At 35.4% G+C, this 22,286-nt stretch overlaps 1 protein-coding gene across 1 annotated transcript in view; it reads left to right on the top strand.

Moving 5' to 3' along the window:
• Positions 1-21,470, top strand: part of LOC118269653 (C3 and PZP-like alpha-2-macroglobulin domain-containing protein 8) — a 242,239-nt gene extending 220,769 nt beyond the window's left edge. The window contains exons 13-26 of the mRNA XM_050706877.1: positions 182-410; positions 8,020-8,170; positions 13,896-14,054; positions 15,148-15,345; positions 15,784-16,009; positions 16,362-16,650; positions 16,768-17,166; positions 17,277-17,386; positions 17,541-17,686; positions 18,073-18,265; positions 18,628-18,784; positions 19,041-19,192; positions 19,302-19,461; positions 19,652-21,470. Coding sequence (XP_050562834.1) covers positions 182-410; positions 8,020-8,170; positions 13,896-14,054; positions 15,148-15,345; positions 15,784-16,009; positions 16,362-16,650; positions 16,768-17,166; positions 17,277-17,386; positions 17,541-17,686; positions 18,073-18,265; positions 18,628-18,784; positions 19,041-19,192; positions 19,302-19,461; positions 19,652-21,265 — 4,183 coding nt within the window. The 3' untranslated portion in view covers positions 21,266-21,470. The remainder of the gene's footprint in view (positions 1-181; positions 411-8,019; positions 8,171-13,895; positions 14,055-15,147; positions 15,346-15,783; positions 16,010-16,361; positions 16,651-16,767; positions 17,167-17,276; positions 17,387-17,540; positions 17,687-18,072; positions 18,266-18,627; positions 18,785-19,040; positions 19,193-19,301; positions 19,462-19,651) is intronic.
• The last annotated feature ends 816 nt before the right edge of the window (positions 21,471-22,286 follow it).

The following is a 22,286-nucleotide window of genomic DNA, read 5'->3' as shown; positions in this document are numbered from 1 at the left end:
TGACGTAAAATGACGTTCAAATAGTCTACAATTTTTTATTAATTTCAATGTCTCAAGGTGATTATATTATCTCGATTTCCAGAATTTTCTTTAGGACTCTCAATAACGCACAAGACTCGTTTTACATCTATACCTATGATATTATAAGCTGATGTTATTAACATTATCCATTTATCAACAGGAACCAGCTATCCACAGACGGTGTGACCATCTCAGCGCCCTCAGAAGCCGGCCGGTGGTCCCTCTGGGCCCTCTCCCTCTCAAACCATGGTCTTCGATTCTCTGCACCTCGGACGATCAACGTCTTCCGCCCGATCCAACTGGACTTCTCTCTTCCACCAGCTCTGAAAGTCGGAGAAACGGTTGAAGTTGATGTCAAGATTACTAACAACATCAATAATTGTATGGATGTAAGTATTTTTGGAACATTTTATGCATGTCCATTTGGATATATTTTTAAGTACCTAGGTATGTTTGGTTAAGCGCTCGGATCATGTGATGGTAAGCAATCGCCGCCGCCCATGGACACCCGAAACACCAGAGGCGTTACAAGTGCGTTGCCGGCCTTTTGGGTGTTAGAAATTTTAGGGTTGTTGGGGAATCGCGGATTAGGAAGATTGGAGAAGGGGGCAATTAGGCCTCTGGTAACCTTACTCATACAACGAAACACAACGCAAGCATTGTTTCACGTCGGCTTTCTGTGAGGCCGTGGTATCACTCCGGTCGAGGCAGGCAATCGTGGCGAAGCATGGCTCTCCCACACTTAAGATTTTGAAAACTATCTTCATATCATGTGATATTACTTCCAACATAAGCATTGAGCAAGAACAACTATGGTAATGAGTTATGTAACAATCCAATCGAACATATCTAAAAATAACCTCTTCCTACAAAGCCTGTGTAACTCAAACAAAACAACTTCATTTATTTTATTTTGCCAAATATATACTCGTTTTACCCAATTGATTCGCCAGCTGGATGGGCTGGTTCAGCCAAATCGATTGTAAATACTCACTCACATGGAACAGGCCGTATCCCGCTAAGCTAGGGTTTGCGTCCAATTGTATTAGGTCCATCAGTTTCACACGACTTAATTTAGATAAATTAGAAGAAGATGGATTGAGAAACAATTGGCTTTCTTGGCTAAGTGTAATTAGACATCGGTTGCTACTAATTCAGTTCTGTTTGTCGCCTAATTCTAATTTATCGGTGGCAAATTCTTTAATTGGGTGTCAATACAATAAATAACCTAATAGACGAACCTATAAATACTATTTTTGATTAATTTTCGCGTTTTTTATGTAACTTACATGTACCACGTCTGTCTTGTTAACTACTTGAGTAGGTAGTCTGTAACCCCGGAGCTGCGGACTGTCTAGCGGGTTTACCGGGGCTCCGGCTCGACCAGGAGAAGGAACGGGGTGGTTTTTAGTCAGTAATCGTCTGACACTCCCTCTCGCCTCGCCCAAGGTGGGAGAAGTCATTGGATGATTTTCCCCCTCAAAAAAAAAAAAAAAAGAAGTCGGTAACTAAACATTAAGTTTGATTCAATTGAGTTAACATACTTACTATTAGGATGCTTTTCCACCAGAAATGTGCTATGCTACGTTGCTTTGAATACTTTTGGCTTCCACCAATCATTTTCATTGGTACACATAGTTTAGCATTGGTAGAAACGGACTCAGCTAAGCTACGTTTTTATAATTATGGAAAATTCGTGCTATGGATGGCTTCCTTCTATCGATACATTGCATACTACTGCGTATCTTCCTCGCAAAGCTACATAGCTTAGTATCAGTGGAAACGGTCACATAGTTTCACAGCTTAGCTATTACATCTTCGTAGCATAGCTATATAGTACATCTCTGGTGAAACCTACATACATATTCTGTTTATTCTTTCGAGGCAGAGCGAGCATGATTTATGATGTGATATAACATCAAAAGGTAATCAGTACAGTAGAAACATTATTAAAATATCAGAAATCCGATGGTTGTATCCTAAATAAATATTATGATTTTAACAGATTCCATTGGGTATTTATACAAAGGTCATGTTTGTTTAAGGATTTTAAATATCCGCGAATTTGTTTATGTGTTATTTGAGAATATTTTGATTGACTTTGCTTTGTGTGGTTCGTATTTTAATGGTAATAAGGCTGAAAGTAATAATTATTTTCAAAGTCAATAAAGGTCAATATGGCTTCTCAATTATGATAATATTGATTTTAAAGCTTCACAAGTATCGATATAAATTTTTCCAGGTTTTTTTGGAAATTTAGTTTGAGGGTTATAATCATCCATTGACTTCTCCCACCTATCAGGCTCTTACTGACTTAAGACCACCCCGTTCCTACTCCTGCTTTTTGCCCGAGCCCCCGTTAATCTCTAAGTAGTCCGTCTTCGAATTTTGTAATTTAGCAGTCAATCTATGTTTATTTGTGTTCGAAAGTAAATATTTTTCTTTCGAATCGAATCTATTGTTTTTAAAGAAAAATATCTAAAAAACATTAAACGTCGTCTCTTAATCTATCAGTGATCCAAAAAAAAACAATTTTACTTTTTACTTGAACCCGGAATTAAACTCAAAATCTCGTTCCCCTTTCCTCATCAAAGTTACATTACGTAGGTATACATAACATAATGTGTATATACCCCACGGCAATACAAGGGTTGGACAGGAAAGCCAATTTATTTTAATTATGTTTAACATATTCTGCTTCAACGATATAGCACTACAAAGGCAACAGTAGAGCAATTATGGGTGTTGTGGTCTGAGCTTAGATTGGGAAATGTGGTATTGGGAACCCAGAAACCTCATTTTTTACCCAAAGGTGGGAAATCCTCATGGAACGACCTCGTAAATCATAAACGATATTATTAATTTTTGCAAATTGGTTACAAGATACCACTTTTACACGTCAATCTCTAAAATTACTAAATTATGCATTTCCTTTGGACTACTCTGAGAACAAATGCCGAAACAAACTCAGAGGTCATAGTCTTTTTAAAGTCCAGATAAATCAAATAAATAATTATGTGAAAGAGTGTTCACAGAAGCCTAAGTTAAACGATAAATTCTGACACCGTCTGTGTATATACCTTTAAAATTATGTAGTTTCAACTACCAAAAAAAAAGTAATATGACAGTACTAGTGAAAAGTAGACACTGGTTAAGTACAATGATCTTATTTACAAAATAGGTCCACTGAGAAAAGGTGTAGGATATTGTGTTGATTTATTGTAATGCTGCCCAAGTCTCTCTTAACGTAGCTACATTTCACTGACTAGTTACTAGCTACCAACAATCCTATTACTACAATATAATTAAATACACATAAACCCACAATTGGCATTCCAGTGAGGCAACCAGAATCCTGAGTTCAAAGTAAATTACCTGGTATTTAGCTCCAATCGACATTATTGGTATTAGCCGACTACCAGTCTTACTAAGCTTTCTAACCTATCAATAGAAACAAGCCAAGTGGCTTTAGAATTAATTCCAATCTACTGGTAGATAGGTAGGTAGATAGGTAGGTATAATACATACAGAATGTGAAACTATAGCGCCAAATACTTAGTTTTCTAATTGAAATTTCTTCTCCTTTCACACTTCTATTGGTTGAAACAACTATATCTATCATGTAGTTATGGTGGTTCATGTCGGTCTCGGTCTGTCATTATTCCATACGATATATTGTAACCATTAACAAGACAATGACTTTCGTGAGACATATTAAATTAATTATTATGTTATCGGCTTACTTACGGAACTGTTTGACGAGGAACTAGTTTCAAGCCATGCAGTCTCATATTCATAAGCAGCATTCTGTGACATACGACGCGGCAACAGTCGCGCCGCTACAGTTGATCAGAAGTAGCAGCGCGACTGTCGCCACCGTAAGTTGATAACATAATAATTAATATGACAATTAGTCGGAAAGATAATAAACATGTGCTAAGCGCAAAGTATACTTAAAAAACAGAACAGTTTGATACAAGAGACAAAGCAGATATGTTATTTTAAGCAAGCTCTTCAGAAAATCATCTACCATCCGCGACTGTATGTCATATTATTTGTATTTATTCCAAAGATTGTTTCTCAATAATACTAACTAAATCGAATTCATTGAATTACCAATCCCGCCCCTCAATTTGAAGACGCTGAAGCATTCGCTATCCAAACATTGTCCCCATACATCGGTGCTCCCACACGCTGATTTGAGTTTGAAGCGCTTTAAGCGGGTAGATTGCCTAATCGCTCCATTTGCCGGGATTCGCGTCTGAATCGCTGGGATCATCCACGGAATCCCTAATCGGGATTCGATGAGCGACGCCGATCGCAAACAAATTGGTATCACATGTGGCCATCGCTTAGTTTGGGTTCGATAGGGTTTATCGAGTGAACAATGGTTTTTATAGCACGATATCATACGAATGGTCGTAGTTTTCATATGATCGCTTGCTAGTACTGTTACAGATTCTAGATGTCGTTTGAAGGATTGTTATGAATACAAATCTTGTTGGTAGAGTTTTTGGTAGAATTTACAAGGAAAACAGTCAAACGTACACTTATTTAACATTTAAACTTACGTACCTACTATTTATTTTCTGAAGACATTTCACCAATTAATACTCGTATCAAAAACTGCTCACATAAAAATTATTAATAAAAAACAAACACTAAACCCGACAAACCAAACAAACAAGTACTAAAAAAATATGCAGATATATTAAAGAAGGAAAAAACACGCAGAAAATATTCCAAAGAGCCCTTTTGTAAATAATAACGTAAACGAATTCATTAGAATTCATGCAATTATAACAAACGAAGCAACATTCAAAGGTACACTTGAAACACTTAAATTGGACGATAAATCACAGGCGAGACTCTTAAATTAAAATATTCTCGCTACAAGATAAGGTAAATACCTTGTACTATTTGGGGGAGATATCCGTTCGGGGATAATTGTGTACCCCTCTACGACCCCTTCCCACCCCTTCTCCCCACCTCTATTGGCCCAAATATCTGACGAATCAACACTACAAATCACACTTCGAGACTGATGGGTATATTACTGTGGCCATGGGTTTGTGGATGCTGGAAAAGTTTTATAGTTTTAGTAACTTTGTTTTCGAACCGAATCAGACTAATATTATAAATGTGAAAGTTTATTTGTTTGGTAGTTTCTACGTCAATCACGTTGAAACTATTGAACGGATTTTGATGAAATTTGGTATACAGACATGGTATGAGCTGATTTGAGTGCTAGGTTAATATTTTTCCTACGTAAATGCGAACTTAAGCTATTAAAAGAAGCTAATTGATTATAACTTCAGTTTCTCACAAAACGTTTATAACTTTCTCATTATAGAGGTTACTTTGCATTAGGCAAAGTGGGCCTTTTAGAGTTATCAATCGAAAGTTGTTTGGTAATGGATTTACCTACATATGTACAAGTGCAAAATCGAATCCCGAGAGAGTAAAATTTTACTCCAGAGTTTTATTATAATGTGAAGTAGACCTAAATTTTCTCTACTTGTTTTCCAAATAAACAGACAAACATCCAAAAAGGCATTAAAATTAATTCTATCTTTTTTAGACATTTCGACACTATATTTTGCATGTATGTAGAATTCAAAATTATAACATATTAAATGTAACATAAAAACGTACTTTAATCTACACACATTACGAAAAAAATATTACTCACACATTGACTTTACACGTTCTATTTTTCAAAATGGCGGCGGGCGGCTACCCCATCTCCATTTGCGTTTATTAATAAAATATGGAGTAAATGCGGTATTACAAAATGAATTGGATATTACAAGTTCATTACTGACGCCGCAATTAATTATGTCAAGATCTGATTACGTTTTATTTTACAATCCTTCTTCTATAATAATTATTGTTTTACAAAATGCTTCGTAAATTAATTTTACTGTTCCTTTACAATGTTGGTTAAAACTATTTATTTTCTTGGGAAGCTGTTATAATTTTGTAATTAGATTTTCTACTATCTTATTCGCGCGGCTGCCTATACTACTACCTATAATTATTGTTGGTTTATAGGCATAAACCTGCCTAAAAATATTTTAGCCTAAGTTACTCCTTAGTATATCAGCTACCTGTCAGTAAAAGTCCCGTTAAAATCGGTCCAGTTATTTAAGATATTAGACACACAGTAAAAAAATTACAAATATGTTATTTTGGCTAAAAAAACAATATATTCAGATGCATGAAGAAAAACGTGGTTATTTCAATATTACAAACACTCCTATTTTATTTATTACTCTAGACTACTTTGAAGTTTAATTGATTTACATACGCAAACATCAAGTTCAAGGTTGAAATTTTGTCCATCAAGTGTTAGACAGATAAGTTTTAAACCCTTTTTCAAATAAAACTCTTAAGACCAATAATGGCGGAAAGTAAACATGAAAGAGATAGACATAGATTTTCTCCATCCAATCCGTCTAAAACCCAGAACGTATGGCTACCGTTTTAATAACAAACCGCTAGTCGCTATTGACTTTGCACCTCTGGGACAACTCTGGGCGGCGACACCTCGAGAAATTCCATTTTGAGCTAATATCATATCGATTATTGCGAAAATATAACACTCCTCTACTTCTCAAGGGAAGAAAAACATAGAATTATTGCCTTTCCTATTTCATTTTAGCTCTGTTATTCTTTTCTCGTTATTGGAACGTGAGATCTTCAGTGGGAGGTCAAATGCCCATTACTGTATTCTGTATTTGGTCTATTTGGTCCTTTTATTGTTATTTAACTTTTCGATTGATTGAAAAAGATATAAGAAAAGGTTTTTTGGTGAGTCGATATCTGATTTTGGTTAGATTCGTATGTGTTCCATGTCTGAAATCTAGTAAGGAATGATGTAGGTAACAAATAATAAAATATTTTATTAATACTGACTTGACTGCCTCGTTGGCCGAGTGGTTACAAGTGCGACTGCCGGGCAAGGGGTCCTATTACATGGGACTTACAAAATTAAAAAGGGAAAAATGGGTGTACAATGTACGCATGTGGCATTACGTGCCATAATGTACACCTCTGCCTACTCCTTCGGGGAAAAAAGGCGTGATGATATAACGAATATTTAAATCACTGTTTTGCATTTTTCCAATTTTGTATATTGATTTTATTAAAGAGAATTCTAAAGGCCATCTTGTATGTTTGTATAAACTGGAAATAATTTGATTGCAGATAGTTATCTCTTGTTATCAGCCAAAGATTTGGCATTGTTTTCCAAAATGCTAATGCTGCCAGTCCTCTGGGCATGTTTCCAGATGATAACGACTTTGGAGAACGAGTAATTAGTTTAAGTGCTACAGCACTTTGTTTAAACTCATTTAATTATACCATGGAACTTCTGTCTGGTGTAGTTGCCCTGTTTCAACTTAAATCTTTAGTTTTAATCTCATTTAGGAAAAAGTTAACATTTTATGCAGACCAATTTAATTCACTTATAATTATATCAACTCGTGATAAAATAAAAATAATCTTTTTCTGGGACTTACACACACACGCCGTACATCGTATGATGCAGTGAAGGTTTTCTCTAAATCTTATAATCGTTTAATAATTTTCTTTATTTAGTAACTATACAATTCAAAATTATTAATCTGTTAGAGGCAGAATAGTCTCTTGATTACTAACCTAAAACTTACGTACGCCGAGGAAAATTTTGGCCTTTAACTAAATATTACAGTTTACTCACGTAAATTAATAAAGAACACCTCTACTAGTTTCGAGTCACAGAGTACAGTTTAGTAGGCTGCCCAGTAGGCTGCGCGTCTACGCATGCTGCTCATGATGAAGAGATCCTCTATGACTCGAAACTAGTAGAGCTTTTCTCCAATAATTTACGTGAGTAAAACGTGATTTTAATTTAATGAGTTAGCATGTGTCACGATAGTTATTACAAAAATATTGTTCCCTTACTCATATTGCAGCGTTTTTACTAATCTTATCTTTTATTCTTCTGCTTCTCAGGTCACTGCACTCTTGGCGCTCAGCGCTGGTGCGGCGTTTGCAAGCACAGGAGCATTATACGTCACCGAGCGACTTCGGCTTGGGCCTAGAGGTGGAACGCAACTGGTGGTCAGAGTCGCAGTCAATACTCCTGGACGAAAGAATATTACAGGTAACTAATATAACAAGCTAGTTATTTGAGAAAATTCTATTTCAGAAGATTATTTTCTAGATATCTGTACTCAGAAATAAAGGAGATAAACGAGCCAACATATTATGGTATATTGATGTTGGTGCGATAGCTGGGCAACCGGCTGCCAAGTAACGTGTAGCGCACTCTTTGTGTGTTCCACAAATTGTTGTTTTGGGTCTGGGTGTCATGTGTATGCGAACTTGTATGTTTGTAAACTCAGCCACGACACAGGACAGAAAATTCTAGTGCGGTACAACGTTTAAAAAATATAAAGAAAGAACGAGAAAGCATATTCTATAGCTCGTAGCTTCAGTGTGAAAATCAATTTCAAAATATGCAACATTTTAAACGAATTGATTTTGAATATAATTCAGCTATCGCTCACAAATTACTGATGATGAAGCCGTATAAAATCTCATTAAGGAGAACTTCTCGACTAATTCATTAAATCTCCTCCTCACCGTTAATTGTTTAATCCACCACAACATCCATCCTTCTGAGATGAAAACCAAAAACCTAATCAGCGTCAGCGCCTGTCAATTCTAAGATTTATTAATAGCTACAACGAATACTTAATTAATGACGAAGAACGCGAAGATTCAACCCAGAAATTTATTCCAAAAACCTTCGTCGAAGAAATCTGTTGAGCAAAATATTTTAATGAAGTTGTGGAAGCAAATTCCGGTTTAAGAATCTTACTTGATTGTGAAATTAAAGACATCCCGAATTTATGAGCGTTGATCGCGAAGTTGGACCAAGTTTTAGTTGAAAATTAATACGCTTGAAGAATGATATACATATTTTGTATCTATATGTATGTATAACTAAATGTACTTCGATACTACGACTGCTACTGCAGACAAAAATGAACTTTTAACACTGCTGACTTTTAACACATATACAAAATCAAAATTTTAACGGTATAAGCCGGTAAACGAGCAGACAGATCACCTGATGGTAAGCAATCGCTGCCGCCCATGGACACCCGAAACATCAGAAGTGTTACAAGTGCGTTGCCAGCCTTTTAGGGGGTTAGCAATTTAAGGGCTGTTGGGGGAATCGGGGACAATAAAGATTATGAAATGGGTTATTGGGTGTATTTTTGTATCAAGTTTTAACATGACCATCAGATAATATCTAGTTTTATGTACAGGCAGAAGCTTCAAAATTTATTTATAGGCACTGTTTATTTTAGTCGCTATTATACTAATTAGTTAGTATAATTTCAGGGAAATAGAAATGTCAAGTACAAATTAGAATATTATTCTAAAGATAGAATCTTAGCAGTTCAGTGATCACATTATCTTTATTGAATTTTCCATTGTACAATTTATTTATAACAGGACTCAACTTTCCAGCTAATGAAAAGAGTATAACCTATGGAGTTTCTTGCTCGTTCTTCTTCATAGGAATCTACACTTTGGAACGAGCAAATAGCTTCACTGGAGGACTGACCGACAGACAGACATTTTGTTTTCTTTATATTGTAATATTTGAAATAAATAATTTTGACTTTTGATATCTGTCCAACCTTTGGATTTAGTAGATTTCAAAATGTCAGCGTTTTCTGAAAGCAAATGTTAGTGTGTAGAATGAAGAGCAATAAAGTGCTAACATTATGATGCTTTCAGACTTGTTTAAATATTGTCGTGTTTGACAGAACTTCTATTACTCTAATATTATGGATGTGAAAGTTTCTTTGTATGGATGTTTGTCCATCAATCACTTTAAAGCTACTGAACGGATTTTGATGTATACAGACAGGGTATGAGCAAACTTGAGTGATACTACTTTTAATCCTACGGGAACACAGGCGAAGCCCCTCTATCAAAAACTAGTACCAACTAAAGCACAAAGAAACTATAGCAAAAACTCTTTCATTAAAATTCTCTTAAAGAATCCATTTCAAAACGAACCCCAATTTGTCTCTTATACGCATCAAAGATTTTTAATTTACATTTATTTTACGCTACTAACCACCCATTACAGCTACCAAAGGATTTGAATAGGTAATCTAAAGCCTTTCATTCACTAACTAAAACACCTCTTAATGTCCTCTACAATTTATTCAAGCACTTGCCCCAGGTCAATGTTATTCAACCGCTATTCAACCTGGACTGGTCCTAATTTCAAAATACAATGTAAATCTGTCTCTGCTGTTGTATGAATAGGGATGACAATGGATTATTTTACACGTATTGTTTAAAAACAAAACCTTTTGACGATATTTCGATTTTATATTTTCGCCTGGCGTCACTTCTAGGAACGTTTCATACTTAGGAATGACGTATCTAGTTGCCATTCCATAACAACTTTAATTCGTTTTATATAAGTATTGATTTTTCTATAGTGCCTACGAGTATCTATCGTGAGACAAAAATCATAGGTTCACGGTTCACACTCACGTATATTAATGTAGAAAAACTCTACTAGTTTCGAGTATGTTGTGTGACGTCGCCGCGTCTGCGCACGTAGATTAAGAGTCCCTCTGTTACTCGAAACTAGTCGAGATTTTCTCCATTAATGTAAGTGTTGTGTGTAGTGTTCTATAATCTTTCATTATCTAACTAACGATCTAAATACATTTTTAATGTCCATTCTCTATCTCTCTTCTTGTCTTAATTTCAAAACATAATCCAAATTTCTCTTCACTAATACTACAATATGAATTGTGTATTCAAATGGCACGATTAGTAAGACAGTCTTATTGTCTAGTACAATTCACAGGCGGCTTCAATAAACATTTAAATTGGACTCGACGTGATGCCGTGTGCTGCTGGGCCAAATTAGCAATTGAGACGATGGAGTCTAGTACATAATAAGTTATGTTAATGTTACATTTGTATCCCTTTGGGATAAATGAGATTGGGTGTGATAGAATGGTGGGTGACAGCTTGATTAATAAGGGGAATCAGAAGATGACAGCGGTTTCGGTGTTTGGAGTAATGTATAGGCGTAAATATAAGGTGGAATATAATGGACATTTTGCGAAAGAGATGGATGAATTACTTGTAGTAAATAATAATAATTAAGTGTCTAAATTTTGTATTTTATTTTCTTTTAGTTGTATATGTAATACATACATAAACCTTACGCCTGTCTCCCAAGGGGGCACGCAGAGATAATGAAACGCCAATTGTTACGAATCATGACTGTATTGAGTATGAGTAGTGTAATTGATTTTACATACGACCTATTCAAATAAAGTATACATTTTGAATAGTCGTAAATTACAATGATTTAAATCTGAAAATATGATTGTGTATCAGTCGAGTAAGAGTGAAATGCATAAAGTTTTATTGCTTAAGGAATTTGTCAATTTTTAATAAACATTTGCCAACTATTTCAAAGATTTTTTTCTGACAGCCAACTTTTATTTTGTCTTATCTCTGGATTAGTTAAAATTTCTAATAACTTGGAAAAAGTCACATTGGCACTTGCCGTTAGTAAATTTCGAACCCGCACTCTCATGTATGAGAAGCGACCGTCTTAAACCTCCAGACCACTATAACATCACTCAAAACAACGGAAACCTTTAAAAACCGACATAAGAATCAATATCCCCTTCACAGTTAGCTATCTAAAGTGGCATTCACGCCACGTTTAGCTTCAATCCCGCCACAATAAAATGATACTCATTGTATTTCAATTCCTTGCCGAGTGTTTTCTATGTCTGTGCTGGCAATAAACGTAGCAGATTCTATTACCTTTGCAATACGATTGTATGCTACGGGGAACGTGTGATCGTGGGTTGTGGGTTAAGTCAAAGGAGTCGTGAAGTGAGCTAGTCGCGTAGAAAACTCGTATGTTGCTCAAAGCAAGGAGTTGCTCCGTGCCAAAATGTCCTTTATTATAAGTTGGTTAATCGGAGTGAAATTTATTGATCCTTCACACGGAAGGTATCAATAAAAAGTAAATTTAGTAATGGCTTTGGGTCTGGGTGTCTTGTGTATATGAACTTGTCGCGCATCAAAGACACAGGAGAAAATCCTAGTGTAATCATTTTTTTTAATGAGGTTTCGTATTCAATTTAAAGAAACATAAAATGATCAAGTGATCTACTAAAACTTTATAAGTTTAAAATATTCATTTTTCACCCATTTAAAATGAAATAACAAATAAAAATCTGGTACTGAAACCGCACTACAGTCCGTCAGCAGTCTGAAGTCTCAAACCGCTGTGGCTTCTATATTGCACCAAAATATTCTACTACGGTCATAGTAATAAAAGATAGATATAAAAACGCTATGTCGTGAACGAGATTCAACGGAAGTAGAGGTATAAAATAATTTTATGTTTTGCAAAATTATTATGACTCTGATTTATTAGTACACGTCGATGATATAAATCCTGAGATGTCGGAGATGATCATTACTTTAGAGTAGTTACTTTGTACCGGTAAATAATGTATTGGAAATAACATTATTTTGATTACTGCGGAATATTTTCAGGACGTAGGTAACTATATATATATACAATGTGATAGGCGTGGGACTTCTAACCCGTTAAGGCTGAGTACTACATCTTATTTTATCGACAAAAAAAATAATATGGGGGGTTGAACCCCTAATTGAAAATATTGGAAAATAGTGATGTTTTCGGTAAAAATAATTCACAAATGATTTTTTTTCTCACCAAAACATTATCAAACATATGAAAAAAGTAATGAATTAGTTAGCCAAGGTTATTAGCTACCGTTTGTCGTTTTTTTTTTTTGTTTCTACGTCACATACAACCTTTGATATCAAAAAAAGTAAAAAAAATGGCCATAATTTTTAGGGGAAGGGGATTCGACCCCTTCGACCCCCGACTTTTGTCTCACCCCTATCATATTGTATATACAGCATAATATAATATTATTTTCATTCTCAGTCACGCTTCCACTCCATCTACCGTGTGGTAGGCAGAGACAATAGAAGGCCTGTAAAGGGCGCCCTAGAAGAACGGGCGGTATAAAAAAGTTTTGCTACCTCTTGATGCATACATATTAAGTACTTCCACGATATCTAAAATGCCTTGTATAACTTGTATATAGTATCGCAATAAGCTGATAGGGTTAATATTATAAAAAAAATATGTTAAAATACTATTGACAAGAAATATCTTCATTTTAAAAGAAGTGTATTTTCAACAAGCCTATTTTTCGTTTGAGAGTTCTTTATTCTGTCGCATATCTGCACCACGGTTGAACTCTAGAAAAGGTGTGTGCATTGAAAATTGTGTCTATTGAAAACTGCATTTGTATCTTGTCACGGTATTCGAAAACATTTTGTATTTCATATTTGTCGAATACTATGACATTTTTGGTCTGTGTTTAATATTTCATTGTGATACTTTAAAAGACTTAGAAGATTTACTTATAGAATAATGTATGTAATAGAAAAAAATATATAGTACAATAATTTTAAGGTTTTTTGACATTGCATGATGTTACGCTATTTAATATTTAACTTATTAACGAACAACTACATTTTTTTTATATCGAATAATATATGGTTATTTGATCACTATCTCGCCTAACCAATACTATGGCATACGATGAAGCACATGCCTATAAGCAACCTTTAACATAGCAAACTCCTTAAGGTTTTTTAAAGTTAACTCATTGTTTGTACCTGTATTATTAGTTGAATAAAATATACCTAGTCAGCATACTATGAACATAAACTAGGTTATAATCAAAATTACCTTTCTAATGTTCCAGTGGAGGTAACTGGGTACAGTGCAGACAACTGCTCCGTGTCCTACACGTCCTTCAACAATGAGACCCTCGTCGGCTCCGTCATCAGGTCCGCCAGCGTGCTGGTGCTGCCTGAAGGTCTACATCGGACTGATACCCAGAGCGCCTACTTCTGTGCTAATGGTAAGTGGTTGCTTCATTTTTTGTCGAAGCATCCCTTAAAAAACTATTTCGATGTTAAAGTAGACGACGATGTGACGAGTAATACATCGTGTAAGCAAAGTACTCGGATAGAAATCTACTATCGACAAGCAAATCAATGGTTGAGGTCATTAAAATCCTACATCGCACATGTGAAGTTTACATACAAATAAACATGGAGATGAACAGTTGGGCAGAAAATCTGCCAAACACGATCACCTCACCTGGTCGCAGGATTTTCTTTTTCTTGGGGAGCTTTACTCTGTGTTCCCTAAAACAGGATGAAAATTTGAAACTAAGACCCTATAACTAAGACTATAAAAAGTATAATCGTAAAACCATATTAATGGCTTTATGTTTCTAATTGTACTTTTAGAGACAAAAGAATGAACACTTGAGACAATGGTACTACTTTTGCAGACGTTTTTGGCAATTTTCGTTAAAAGCCCACTTTTGAGAACATTTCTTACTTTTGAGAAGAGCGCTAACTAGATACTTTAGAATCTGTAGTCGTGTCGTCGTTCGTCTTTGCTTACAAAGCAGCATTCTGTCCGTAATACTATGTTTTTGATCCATAAAATAAAATAGCAATCTACAGTTTGGCACAAATATTCGTGTATTAGAATAACTCCATTTAGTCTTTTTATTAGATGTTTATCTAGGTATAAAAATATCTGGCAAGTCTTTAATATTTTATCATGTTTTTCATGTTAAGTCGTCGTAAAGGCAGTTAATAATAAGCTATTCTACATAGGTAAATATTGAAAGGAATCTTTTACTCTAGTTATATTTTATTGAGTATATCAAGAAGTTCTTCTCATAATTCTCAAGTGGTTTGTTTATTTAGGTTTTCATTTAGGAAAATTCCTCTTACCAGCTGTCTTTTTATATATTGGTAATAAAAACTGATTAACTATTAGTACATCCATACTCAGTTTTAAGTTCCTATTTATTATTATAATACAAACCATTATTATAATTATTAATGTATTAATACTAAAATAAACAAGAATCATTGTCAATAATTTGTGACCAACGTTACTCCTTTTCACCAAGTATAATATTTTTCTTCTAGAACACCTAGCAGTGTCTTCTCGAGGATCCTGGGAGTGGCAATGGGTGGCTGCCCCTCGAAACCGAGCAGGACTGGTGCTGGAACTGCGAGCTCAAGGTGCAGCCCACGTGGCCTTGTCATCGATACGTGAACCTTCTGACGATATGTATAGAGTCGTGTTTGAAAGGACCAGAGTTTGGATTGCTAAAGGAAAACACGGTGAGTGCTTTATATAAATATTTTTTTTTATATATAAATTAGTAACAGTTATTATTCTATTTAATGTATAGCTTTCACATTATTAATTCATCACCATTACTAAAGTATAGAACTTGACTCAACCAAAAAACAATCATAAATGGAGAATTACTTCAATAGATCAAAAACTCAAGCATTTTGTGAGCTCAGTAACTTAAATCAATAATCGTTTCCAAGGGAGACACGAATTCCGAAGCTGTGTGCCTAGCGAGTTACCCCGTTCCCGGCTCGAAGAGCATGATTAGAAACGGGGTGGTCTTTAGTCAGTAAGAGTATGACACGCTCTCTCGTATCGCCCAGGGCGAGAGAAGTCATTGGATGATTATCCGTCTTAAAAAAAAGGGAGCCACAGATATGAATTGTTCGCTTAAGTTCTACAAGATTACCACTCTATTTCAGGGTACGATGTCCACCTGGCTAGTGCAGAACAAACGGAGAGTGACGAGGACTGTTCTGGAGCTGATTCCTGGTGCGCCTGGTGGGTGTGGTGGGAGGGAGGCAGGCTGTCTGTAGGCAGAGGAGCTGCACCTTCTGAAAGAAGACTCCTGGTTTGGCCTCTAGCTCCTGATATGAGAATCAAGTTTGTTGGCTTCAGTGCGCTTTGGGGCGACAAGGCAGATTTTAGGTAAGTTCCGTATAGGTTTAAGAATAGAAACTTAAATCAAGCATCCAAAAAATCCATAATCACAATTAATATCGATATATACAACGAACTTCATTTGTTGTAACTTTCGTGAGACATACTAAATTAATTATTATGTTATCGGCTTACTCACGTATTGTTTTGACGAGGAACTCGACTAGTTTCAAGCCATGCTAGAGGCTCATATTCATGAACTTCATTTGTTCGTTAATTTGTTTTTGATAATGACAAATCAATTATAAACTGCAATCTTTAACCATTATGCAAAAGAAAATTACGTATCTGTTTCCGTGAAAATGTAATTTCATTGACAAACTATTTATGGTTATTTCAGAATCTGGAACTTCAACGAAGAAGCAGGCTTCTCTCAAGTCCTAGAACTTGGTTTACCACGTGGTGTTGTCCCAGGATCTGCAAGTGGAACTCTTTTAGTATCTGGTGGTCTACATCTTCCTCTGTATAGTCTTCAAACGGATTCTACTGACCAGTGGGCTGAAGTTTGGAGGGACTCGCAACTGTCAGCGGCTTCTGCTAGTTTGGCACCTTTACTGGCTTTGGAACATATACCACATTTGGTTGACGATGCTGAGAGGGAACGAATCCTGAGAAAACTGCCTGAGCAGGTAATAAGGATTTTTAGTTGAATTTCTCGACCAATCTAAAAGTCTAAATGACGAACTTCAAGGTCTTAGTTTACTAAAATTCGAAGAAAATTTTTAATGACACATTTTTTATTACAGGTCCAAGTTTTACTATCATTCCGAAAAAGCGATAACTCCTTCAGCGACCATCCAGGAATGAGCAGTCACTTATCAACAATCAAAATTCTGGAAATACTAACAAAGATCCAATCTTACTACCCGATCGACCCAGAACTGCTTCAGAATATCAAGAAATGGATACAAAAGCGACAAAATGCCGATGGATCCTTTACACCTCTGGCTGCTGATAAAGAAGTGGATTACTATCCAGTAGATATTACGAAGTCTAATGGTACAGCTAAAGAAGTAGACGTCAATGAATATTACTATTATGATAAGGATGGGAATATGACTCAGGAAGAGATTGATTGGGAGAGGAGAGTTGAAGTGACTGCTGAGACTTTAGTTGCTTTGCTTGAAGTCGGAGTTGAGAATCAGGTAAGAGATCATACATTTTAAGGAACAATATTAGATGAGGGCAAGCAAGTTTGATCTCATGATAGAACAAATTTATTATTTCTAACACATAATTTAATTCATTATCGCAGGTTGACGCTGATGTGGCAAAGAAATCTCAAAATTACTTGGAACACAACTTGCACAATTTGACATCTCCAGCCGCTCTTGCTGCTACTGTCTTAGCACTGGTTCTAGCTAGGTAAGGGAATAAACATAATTTATAAAATGGTATGTTAAAAGGCAATGCTATTTAGCAATCCAAAAATCATAGTTATCAATGTATTCGCTTGTCTAATGATATAACAAAAATTAATAATAAAAATGTTGATGATGAAGAACCTGTATCATTTCAGGAGTCCAATCGTACCAGAAGCTTTGGTAATTCTAAGGAATGCGTCAACAACTGAAGAAGGCGAGTTTGGATGGCCAGCGCCGAGGAAGGATGCTGCTGACTGGCTTCTTGAAGAAACTTCTAGGAATATCAAAACCACTTCCTATGGTAAAGACATAAATTACAATATCGTGGACCTTTTTTATTACAATAGTCAAGATTAGTATGAATATTAATTTGATTCAATCGATATTTATTTTATTTAAAAAAAAAACTTGGCTTTTTGAGACTTACCTATAAGTGAGTAATTTAACCGGAGCTGCGGACTGCCTAGTGGGTTACCAAGGTTCCGGATCAAAAAGCAGGAGCAGGATACTCCTTCTAGCCTCGCCCAAGGCGAAGACATTAAATGATTTTCCCCCTAATAAAAGTGTGTGACGCAGGAAGAAAATAAGATCTACTTTAATTCCCATGCAGAATGAGAACTTCTCCACTCTCTAAGTTTAGTTGATTTTTAAAGATCTGTAGCTATAAATTAAATGGTACTTTTGCAGAAGCAGTCACGATGGAGCAATACGTAGCCGGGGTACGAGTGTTGCTGGCTGCGTGTGCTCGAGGTGCTCTCGCGGAAGGTGAAGCTGCTGCACGGTTTCTATACTACCGTGCTTCTACACTACAGAGACATCCCAGTCTGGCTTACAGTGCTACAAAGGCTGCTGCTCAATACGCTGCATTAGCTCATGACAGGTATGACGATTGTTTTATTTTTTTTCGCTGTCGTAAAATTGACAAATTTTTCACCGTCCTTATTGTCCACAACAAAGTCATTCAAATAAGTAGTGTTAAGATTCACCGTTTCTGCTGGGAAAGGAATACGTTCCATTTCATTTTTGCCACTTTAGTTATAATGATAGAAAGAAAACTGTCGCATTGATAGGCTCACCAAAGTATAGATATAGAAGAAAACTTTTATGGACAAGCCATTAGTAATTCTATTGAAAAATAAACAATTAAAAAAATCTTTACATCATTAAAACTGTATTTGAAGAATTTCGTATGTCAATATTATTTTAATACTGCTTTACTTACTCTCACTCATTTTGTTCCAGACACCGAGCCCTCACGGTATCATTAGCAACAGCTGGTATGGAACTGACAGACACCTTGGAACTGCGTGCTCGTACTCCACCTCGTCCCCTACAACTACCTGGCTTGCCCACCAAAGTGTTTGTGTACGCTACTGGTGCTGGATGTGCTACTGTTCAGGTAGATATCATATAGACAGACCAAGATATTTATATTTATAAGTAATTCTTATATATAGTCTTTAATTTTTTAACTGAAGCTTTTTTTGCCTTATCAATCACCTTTGCGTGAAATCTGACTTTTACACAATAGTTTTTTTTATTATCACAATTTACAGATAACTCATTCATAGAAGTTTAAGCAGCAGATGCTCCATACTTTAAAATTGCTTTTTAATTTGTATTCATAAAATAATATTAAATAAACCTGATTACAGGGAACAATAACATATTCGACTTATACACCGAAACCTGAGAACGCATTGTTGAACATTCAAGCTGCTATCATTGAAGAAATTCGACCAGAAAGGAGCAGCATAGAAGATTTGCAAGGAAATCTACCAACACTGATCATTAAGACTTGTTTCAAGTAAGTTCGCATTACAACGCCACCGAAAAAATGAACTTTATCTAAAAAAAAAATTTTTTATGTTATCTTTATTTATGCCATACAATAATGAAGTAATTTGAATTTCCAGATGGAAGGGCAAAGAGCGTTCAGGAATTCTTCGCTTAGAATCATCTCTGTTCTCGGGCTATGAACTGCATTCAGTAAACCCTGTCGTGCTTGATGGCGCTACATTTGCTGATTTGCATTACGGGTCTAGAGGAGAGTCTGTGTGGTTCGTCTTTGCTAACGTAAGTATTAAATCTTACTTATTTTTTTTATTGTTTTATTAGTAATATATTGAATAAATAATAATATATTAAAAATCTGATATCAAATGCTTATCAAACAAGAAACATTCATTTATTTAATTATTAAACAGTCAGACGACCATAGGATATACTCAATTTCTTCTCATCAATCTTTTCTTTCAATTTACAGATCAGCTCCACGTGTCCCGTCTGCGTCACTTACGAAGTACGTTCCAAGTTTGTCATTACAAGCTTGCGACCAGCCTTCGCCAAGATTTATCCTTCAACGCGACCAGACCTAGCAGTTGAAACATTCTTCCACGCTCGGCCTGGAAGCCCACTGCTACGAGGCATCACTGACGATGATTTCATAACATGGTTCGATAAAACTGAACTTGCTAGTCTTAAAACCAGTACTAGCATTGATAATATTTGTGAATGTGGGCGTATCTGTAGCAGGGATTATGAATTCAGGAAGAATTATGAGGAGCATACTGAAGGCACCACAGAAAATGTCGATACAACCACTGAACAAAGTAGCACAATAACTACTACAGAACCGTCCACTACTGAAGAAATTACAAGTACGGAAAGCAGTACTTCAGCAAGTACTACAGAGATTGTTACCACACAGGACCCAACTACTACTACTGATAAAACGACTACGGACAACCTTTCAACCATCAAAATCGAAAGTATAGACGATCCCATCATAATCCCAACTGTAACTTACGTAAACACAACTGAAAAGCAAGATGTCAATAACGACTTAGCCTCTCTATTGCCAAAGATAACTGGAGAACTCATTGTGCCAAAATCAGTTTTGCCAAGGAAAGAAGACTTTAAGAAGAAACCACTACCTAGAAGAAAGGGTACGTTAAAAGCAACGTATGGAGATAAACATGAGAAATTCTTTTTGAAATTGAGAGAGATGGAAAATTCAGTATCGACTACTACTACGTCTACTACTATTACTACCCCTACCGTTACATCTCCTTCAACTACAACTATGACGACTGCAATTACTTCTACTGAAGTACCCCAAGAAATAACAAACAATGAAAAAGAAACTACAGCTGTTCCGATTGCTATAGAAACCGAAAAGTCACTACATAAAATCGTTCTGAAGAAACCAGACCATCCAAAACCACTTATACCAGTGAACGTAGTAGCTAACAAAACTGAACTTAAAACCAAACTCTTTAAAATCAATGCAGAGGAAAATATGACTAAAGTTAACAAAACAGTTACAGTTGAAATTCCAACGACAGAACTTCCAATCACACATAATGACATCACTACTGTGAAACCGATCAAATCAGTTATCCCTCACACAATAACAGCTATCACTAACAATAACATCAAATCAATACACTACAGGACAAAGAAACCTAAACCTATAACACAAATCAAGAAACCGGTAATTAACAACGTTCACAATATTACAAAACCAAACAAAAGCGAAGATATTGATTCCGACATAATAAACAAAACGAAAAAGAAAACAATTGTTCCACAAAAGTACAATGCAAAAACAATGAAGTCTATAAACAAAGAGATACACAAAATCCCGCCAACTCCAATTTCCGAAACTTCAAAGACTTTATCAGAAACTCTCAAATACGATATCGCTCCGGAAAATAAGGGTGGCTTCGAAATATTAGACAAGAATAATTTATGGGAGCTACTAAAGGAAGGGTCTGATAATGATCCTTCGAAACTAGAGGAAAAACTACACGTTCATAATAGATTAAATATATTAGGACATAACGCGTCTAATATAGATGATAACCGATCATTATAAACTATATTGTTATGTAATATATAAGATACAAAGACTTCAGTATAAATATTTTTGTAACACAGTATGCCACTTGAAACCTGTAATTTACCTTGGATGGGAAGTTGTGGAAAGTGCATGATTTTGCTCGATAAACATCGAAAAGTAATTTTCGATCACGGATGACAAAATTTTCAATGTCTTTCAAGTCATTTTGTAATTCAGTAACGTCATTAATCCTTTTATTTATAACGTTCATATTTTTACTGAAAAATAACAGACAACATCTGTTAAAATTACGAATGGTTATGTTCTAAGGGTTAACTACCAAATTATTTGTATCCATATTAAACAAAATCATGCTCTCTCCAGCAAACCATTTTCGTCTACAATCAAATTGTTGATAAATCAAAAAACACGATTCCTAAAGCACTTTTTATTGTTGATTGTTAGAATGTATTGCACTTATCTGAATGATTTGTGTGAACGATTGTGTGCTGTAAATACTAAGTGTAAGCTAAATTATTGACTAAGTAAAGCGCTGTGACCTATGACTTCTATTGTACGTCTTTGCTCAAAAGCAAAGGTTTTTTTGTTCTTACCTTAGTATAGCCGAAGTATTTACCGGTTCTGTAGTCTCAAATGGAATGTAAACAGTAGTTTAGGATTAATAATTGTGAGTCAATCTTTATTAGTTGGATTTCTGCTTCAATTTAGATGCTACTATAACTTTAGGAGAGCTAGATAACGCTGTTTAGAAGTATATTTTGGGCTACCTAATGTAATTGACTGAAATCACCATTTCCTACCACACGTTGTCTTTCATGTTCCAATTAATAATTAAGGTAATAGAAACTGCCAAAATTCTGAACAATAACTTTACATTATTCTCCTAATACAACTTTCTCAGATTTTGAATAATTTTTGAAGGTAGCCCTAATATTAATAGGATAGCGACTCCTTATTTCTCTAATGTAAATAGGGTCTCTAATTGCCAAATTAATCGTTTACCCCCTAGTATAAATAGTGGTACTAGAATTTTAGA

This window comes from Spodoptera frugiperda, chromosome 30 (genome assembly GCF_023101765.2).
Source record: "Spodoptera frugiperda isolate SF20-4 chromosome 30, AGI-APGP_CSIRO_Sfru_2.0, whole genome shotgun sequence".
Classification (NCBI taxonomy): Eukaryota; Metazoa; Arthropoda; class Insecta; order Lepidoptera; family Noctuidae; genus Spodoptera; species Spodoptera frugiperda.
The sequence above is the reverse complement of the archived record's forward strand: the minus strand, read 5'-3'. Positions and strand labels throughout refer to the sequence as shown.